Source organism: Staurois parvus, unplaced genomic scaffold (genome assembly GCF_062004578.1).
Source record: "Staurois parvus isolate SC_StPar_1 unplaced genomic scaffold, SC_StPar_1.0 ptg000249l, whole genome shotgun sequence".
NCBI lineage: Eukaryota > Metazoa > Chordata > Amphibia > Anura > Ranidae > Staurois > Staurois parvus.
The window spans coordinates 7,074,612-7,081,911 of NW_028318045.1; the positions used below are offsets into that span (position 1 = coordinate 7,074,612).

General features: G+C 42.6%; 1 protein-coding gene across 1 annotated transcript; it reads right to left on the reverse strand.

Annotated features, from left to right (window-relative positions):
* Positions 1-2,675: 2,675 nt before the first annotated feature.
* Positions 2,676-6,488, reverse strand: LOC149459734 (E3 ubiquitin/ISG15 ligase TRIM25-like). The gene has a single exon (XM_089680713.1). The coding sequence runs from the start codon at positions 6,467-6,469 to the stop codon at positions 4,856-4,858; it is 1,614 nt and encodes a 537-aa protein (XP_089536839.1). The 5' UTR covers positions 6,470-6,488; the 3' UTR covers positions 2,676-4,855.
* Between the last annotated feature and the right edge of the window lie 812 nt (positions 6,489-7,300).

Consider the following 7,300-nt stretch of genomic DNA (forward strand, 5'->3'; position numbering starts at 1 on the left):
GGAGATGACCAGAGACTGCGGACACAGTACAGGAGATGACCAGAGACTGCGGACACAGTACAGGAGATGACCAGAGACTGCGGACACAGTACAGGAGATGACCAGAGACTGCGGACACAGTACAGGAGATGACCAGAGACTGCGGACACAGTACAGGAGATGACCAGAGACTGCGGACACAGTACAGGAGATGACCAGAGACTGCGGACACAGTACAGGAGATGACCAGAGACTGCAGACACAGTACAGGAGATGACCAGAGACTGCGGACACAGTACAGGAGATGACCAGAGACTGCAGACAGTACAGGGGATGACCAGAGACTGCAGACATAGTACAGGAGATGACCAGAGACAGCGGACATAGTACAGGAGATGACCAGAGACTGCTGACATAGTACAGGAGATGACCAGAGACTGCGGACATAGTACAGGAGATGACCAAAGACTGCGGACACAGTACAGGAGATGACCAGAAATTGTGGACAGTACAGGAGATGACCAGAGACTGCAGACAGTACAGGGGATGACCAGAGACTGCAGACAGTACAGGGGATGACCAGAGACTGCAGACAGTACAGGGGATGACCAGAGACTGCAGACAGTACAGGGGATGACCAGAGACTGCAGACAGTACAGGGGATGACCAGAGACTGCAGACAGTACAGGGGATGACCAAGAGACTGCAGACAGTACAGGAGATGACCAAGAGACTGCAGACAGTACAGGGGATGACCAAGAGACTGCAGACCTTTGGGGAGGGAGGGGGAGTGGGTACCTGAATTTGACAGCCGAATGCCCACTGCACATGTGCAAGAAGCGCTGCGCTTTGTGAATGGTCCGGCATCTTCAGGGACCTGTCATGTGTCCCAGAAGACGCTGAACCATTCACAAAGCGTTGAACTTCTCGCGCATGCGCAGTGGGCACCTGGCTATCACAGCCCACACTAAAGATGCTAGCGCTGGAAGACTGTACAGTGCTAGACCGAGGAACAGGTAAGGTTCTGCTGCAGAGAAGAGCAAAGCGGACGGCCTGGTATTCTGACACGGCGGTGGCAGCGGGAATACTGGACCGACCGCTCCATATTCACTCCATAAGACGCACTGACATTTTACCCCCTTTATTTGGGGGGAAAAAGTGCGTCTTATGGAGCGAAAAATATGGTATATATGTTTTGTTTAGAAAGCTTTATTTGTGTAAGAGAAATTATATGCATTTTGTTTAGAAAGCTCTATTTATGTGAAAGAAATTATATTAATTTTGTTTAAGTACAGTGTTGCAATTACCAGTTAAAGTAGTGCAGTGCTGAAAAGCAATAAATGTCCTGGTCATGAAGGGGGTAAACAGGACCTAAAGTGGTTAAATAGGGCCAATACTCCTCGTCACCATGATAGTATTTCCTGCCACATGCACCATAAGCACTCCTCCATATATCACCAGTCAGCTCTAGGAAACAAAAACAGCCCTCAGTGTGCAATATATTATCACACCAGTCAAATGTATTAGGCAGCAGGGTTACAATGACACTCACAGAATGAGTACATTTCAGCTAGTGCACATAGAAACAATTGCCTTTTTTTTCATACAATATTTTCCCCCTTAAGGAAAAGCTTTGGATTCAGATACTATACCAAGATGGCCAACTTCCAGTTCTGCCCAGCGTGATGATGTCATCAGGTCATGCACTGATGCGTTTCGTCATTCAATCATGACTTTTTGTTTGTATGTATTTTGCTACTGGTTGGGATGAAGAAATGCCATTCTGCCTATGAAGCCATATGAAATATATATTAATCCTTTACTACTCTACCCTAAAACTAAAGAAGAAAGTTTTGGCTTTAGATTTGATTTGAGAGCTCAGTATAGACTTTACCTGTCTGGCATACTTATTCAGTGCTAAATCCAGAGGATCAGCATATTAACCAGCATTTTGGAGGTTGGCAATTGCATCTTCCAGATTTATCTCAGTACTAGTTTACTTTAGTCTGCAAAGTAGCCCACGGGAGGAAAGGAATACTTTGTGGACATGTATATAAAAAAGGTTAAGGGCTCATGCACACAGGGAGTTCTATGCTGTATGCTGCACACGTGTTTTGCTTGCATCCAAAAAAAGCCCAGATTTTACTCTGTATGGGCCAGACTGCCTATGTAGATGAGCCCTGAACCTAAGGGATTCAAAGTGTGTGTATTTTTACAAACAATACAAGAAGGGTTTTCAAGACAAAATAAAGATTTGGGTACAGCCTGTGTGACTTCATTGGGTTATAAGTGACAATTAAAGTGCTTCATATAGTTATATGTGACAATTTAAATGCTTTGTAAATGCAGCAAATGTTCAATTATGAAAAGAGGGTGAATGATTTGCACAGTATTTGTTGCTTGGAAAATATATGTCTGATACATAAAGGAGCCTGCTTTCTGGTTTTACAGATGGGCCCCTCAGTTTTCACTTTTCCTCTCCTGAGTGAAATGTGTTTTCTTTTTTTTTTGGGGGGGGGGGGCGTATATTATGTACATTAATTATACACATAGTAGATGTACCATAGCAAACAACTCTAGATCTGACACAGACATCTAGTGGTTAGCTTTAATTGTTGTTTTGGCACAATAGCTTTTCAAGAAAAATGCAAATAAAAAGGTGAGAACAAGGAGACATACAAATAAACATCTTAACATTTCTGTTTTCAATATTTTTATTGAAATTTTTGTCCACAATAAAAAGAGATTTCAAGGCGTATTACAATAATTGTGGATCCTCTGCAATGCGGAGTACATGTAGATAATATAGTGAATAATGCACTGCGAGGAAACAAAAGGCGTAAGCCAATCAAACTTAGTTATACCGAGCTGCATGGTCTGTGAAGATTAGCCTCAAGCATACATCTAGAACATTTCTCTATAACCATCTAATATTTTCCAGGCTTCCTAAAGTCTGAGGGCCATAGCCCATTAGTGAGGTATATGGTAATACAAGTACATAATACACATTATAATTCAATAATAATAAACTATTTTGATTGCAAGGTACGCCTTACATAGTCATAAATTCGTGCTGCTTCCTCATGGGGAGGGAGATCGCACCATTTTTCGTACAAAAACAAACTTCACCCTGAGTTTTCATTAACACAACTAAATTAAAGATGAGTAGGCCAGAGAGCTGAAAAAAGATACGAAAAAGGAAGGGGAGTGTGTGTGTGGGGGAGGGGGAAGTGACTCCACACTCCAATCCTTACCCTCCAGAAAGCATCTTAATCAGGTAAAATCTGAGGATCACTAGTCAAATATTTGATCCGCAGGTCCCACACCCTCACAAACACCTTCATTTTGTAATTTAGAAATGCTTGTTTATCATTATCCAGGAAAGTTTGAGCTTGAGCTGATCAAAGGGCATGATAGCTGACTGCCAATTCTTTTAACATTTCCATATATAAAAATCATAGAACAGTGACTGTGATTGGTTATTTTCTGATGTTTTATTATGTTCTTACACATTGGGGTTGGTTTACTAAAGGCAAGTAGACTTTGCAAAGTGCAGTTGCTCTAGAGTTAGTAAATGAGTAGAAGCTTTGCTGACTTTCATCATCCAGTTACGTGGAAGCAAAAAAGCTATTTTTTTTAGAGGAGCAACTGCACGTGCAACTGCATGTGCCATCAGTAAATCAACCCCATTGCGCCTACACATTGCCCTTCCTGCTAGAGCTGCCATTCTCAACCACTATTCTATGGAACCCCAGGGTTCCTCCAGAGGTTGCAAGTTGTATTTAAAGCGGTATTAAACCAAAAAATGTTATATATATTGCCGCTTACCAATCCTTGGATGTGGTGGCTGCATCAAATTTTTTTTTTTTTTAGGCTTTTTCCCGTTTTCACCTGGTGATCTGGTCAGTAACACACCTCCTGTATTAGAGTGCCTTCAATCTGAATAAATGAGCACAGGAGGCACCTTTGGACAGCAGCATTGTCAGTCTGGGGAAGGGGAGTGTTATCTGTACTAGCAGATTTATATACACTAACAAATTGAAGCCAAACTCCAGCTAATAATAAAATGTGAAAAATGACCATTTAAGCACTCCTGTCAGTTGTAAATGGTTTGTCGTGTCCATGAAACTGATATTGATCTGCAGGAGAGCTTGCTTATTAGAAGAACAACAGACTTACTGGCTGGATCACAAGGTGGAAATAAAATAAAAATGAATGCAGCCATCACATCTATTAATTGGTAAGCTGCAATATAAAAAGTTTTGCTTTTGGGTTTAATATTGCTTTACGTAGTCAGCAGTGGCAAACCAATCTGTTGCCTGATGGAGCCTCTGTAGTTCTGGAACCATCATCACCTGGCAGAGTCAGTGGTGTAGGACCAGAGCAGTTTCTTCCCACTTCCTTAAGTGACCATTGACACCAGTGAACTCTCTACAAAAGGTGAAATTCCTCCCTCTGACCACCTATGTAAGGGAGCCATCTCCTACTGACCACCAATGTAAGTAGGAGCTACCATGACCACCGATGTTCTGAGGCCCTTTTCCACCAAGCACAAATTTACACTGATCACCTTTTCCACTGACCTCCAGGGTGAGGGATCAATAAAATGTTTACTGTCTACTTTTCTGTTATTTTCTTCATAATAATCTGATTAATGCTGAAAATAATTTTCCTGTATAGTACGGGGGGTGGGGGATCTGCTTTTGTGTCAAGTCTAATTACACTATATACTTCTATGAAACTCAAACAAAATTATCAATTTTAAATATATCTGAAATCTATGCTGGGAGTGGAGCTACTAATTACTGACTTGGCCAATGTCTGAGATAGCAAGTCAGGATCACCAGCCTGTGAGGTTACTAAAATACAGATTTGTTTACATCTGATTTTCCTGGCCACCTAGAAATCTAACCCAACTGTCTAAATACACATCATTCTCCTTTCTCCGGTGCACACATAACGCAGCATGGAGGGGCTCTGTGAAGGTGGTGGTGAAGGTGTGGAGGTGTCCGATTGGCTCAGAGAGCACATAAAAGGACAGTTGTCCAGCTTCATAATCCAGAGAGATCCTGACTCGGTTACCAAAATAATTGGGAGGTAACTGGATCACTTTATTGTCATGTATTACTGCTAATGTTTTCTTTTCCCAGCGCAAGCACCAAGACTTGTTGTTTTCACCAATACGTGACTGATCACCTTTTCTCTCTATACTGGGATAACACATTCCTATCTTCCACCATGCTGCTTTGCTGCACTCTGCATCCCAGTAATACTGCCCCGATTTAAAACTGCTACTGCTTAACACATTATAGCACCACTGAAACCTCTCTGGTGCTTCTGGTCGATTCTGCTCTATTTCTGACCAGGATGCAGTTTTCCTGTCATCTGATATATGAAGATTATTATGAGCTGTGTTTATATCTAGTAATATGTCTGCAGATTCTGGTATATAGATCCCTACCTTTACACCTCCTACAATACTAGATAATGTGTGTAATGTTTGTAAGATCAATCCCACATCCAGATGACCTCCATCTTGGATCTGCTTATCAAGTATCTTGTTGTCCTCATGATCTCCTCCCTCAGTATCATCCATGTTCAATCCCTGTAAGACAGTTATTGGATCAGTCATGTTACACAGCTCCTCAATGTGGTGAATCTTCCTGGACAGTTCATCCCTCTTTACTTCCAGCACCTGGATCATATCAGAGATGGACAGTGAAAGCTCCTCTCCACGTCTGGACAGCTCACTCAGGACCCTCTTCTCCAGGTCTTCCAGTTGTCTCTTGATGTCATTGAACAAGGCGCTGACTCTCTCTACTTCACCAGCTGCTTTTTCTTGTCCTTTTTTTCTGTGTTCCTCTAGAGTCCGGACTCTTCTCTCAGTATTCCCTTTCTTGGTGATCAGTTCTGGCAGAACATTTCTCAGTTTCTTCTTCTTCTTCTCAGAAGCCTCATCCAGTATCTCCACCTGATGTCCCCGATGTTCTCCATCCAACCTACAGGACACACACACACAGACAGAGTCCTCAATGCAATAATATTTCAAGAGCTCCCGATGGATGGAGCATTTCCTGTTCCCCAGGGAGGTGGTGGGTTCAGTTAGGACATGTTCTGGTGCCTTGCTGTGAACTCTCAGGTGTTTATCACATAGAGAAGCTTCACACATCAGACAGGATTTAGCAGCAGGTACAGGACAGTCCACACAGTACGTACAGAAGATTCCAGCCTCGTCCTGAGCTGGCTGAGTAAAGAGGAAACTCTCCACGATGTTACACAGAGTTATGTTCCTTATCAGTACAGGCCTCTCCGCAGACTCTGCTCGGCATTCAGGACAGGAATAAACTCCAGATCCCTTCTGTGTATCCAACACCCGATCAATACAGACTCGGCAGAAGTTGTGTCCACATCTCAGTGTTACAGGATCCGTATATATGTTCAGACAGATAGAACAGTCCAGCAACTCCTTTCTCATGTCTGCAGACGCCATTCCTGACAGCAGAGCAAAGAAATGAAAGTGAAAGTCTGACACAAAGGGGAGTGGCTAAGCTTTGTGCCATGTTATTTAAAAGAGCAGAGACATTTAAATAGCTCAAAGGTTGAAGAATATGTAAACCCAACATTTCATATTTCCTGAACTTGTATGAAAAAATAGCCTGTTCTCTTTATATTGCTTCCTTGCCAGTCACTCTGTTTTAAAAACCGACTACACTAGGCATAAGAACACAGGGACTGATTTACTAAAACTGCAGAGTGCAAAATCTAGTGCAGCTCTGCATAGAAACCAATCAGCTTCCAGGTTTTATTGTCAATGTTTAATTGAACAAGCTGAAGTTAGAAGCTGATTGGTTACCATGCACAGCTGCACCAGATTTTACACTATCCAGTTTTAGTAAATCCACTCCACAGTGTGGTAATTCTCTAGCTGTGCTGAGTTGTTTACTTGTTGAAAATGTTTGTTTACAATGCAGCTCTCCTCCCTGTCAGTTTGGGCACACTGCTCTGGATGGCTGAGCACAGCTGTTCCAATCAGTGTTCTTACAGTGAAGTACCCCCCCCCCGACCCCAAGTAAAACACTCCCATCACACAGTTAACCCTTTGATTGCCTCCAAATGTTAACCACTTTCTCCAAAGTGCCATTAGTACAGCGTAAATGTTTTTTTTTTTTTGCACTGATCACTGTGATGACTGTCACTGGGGATGTCAGTGAGCCCAAGTCAGTTCCCCCCAAGTGTCAGAATGTCCGCCGCAGTCCCGCCATATGCTGCTGATTGCCACCATAAGCCGCTGATTGCCGCCATTATTAGTATTAAAAAAAAA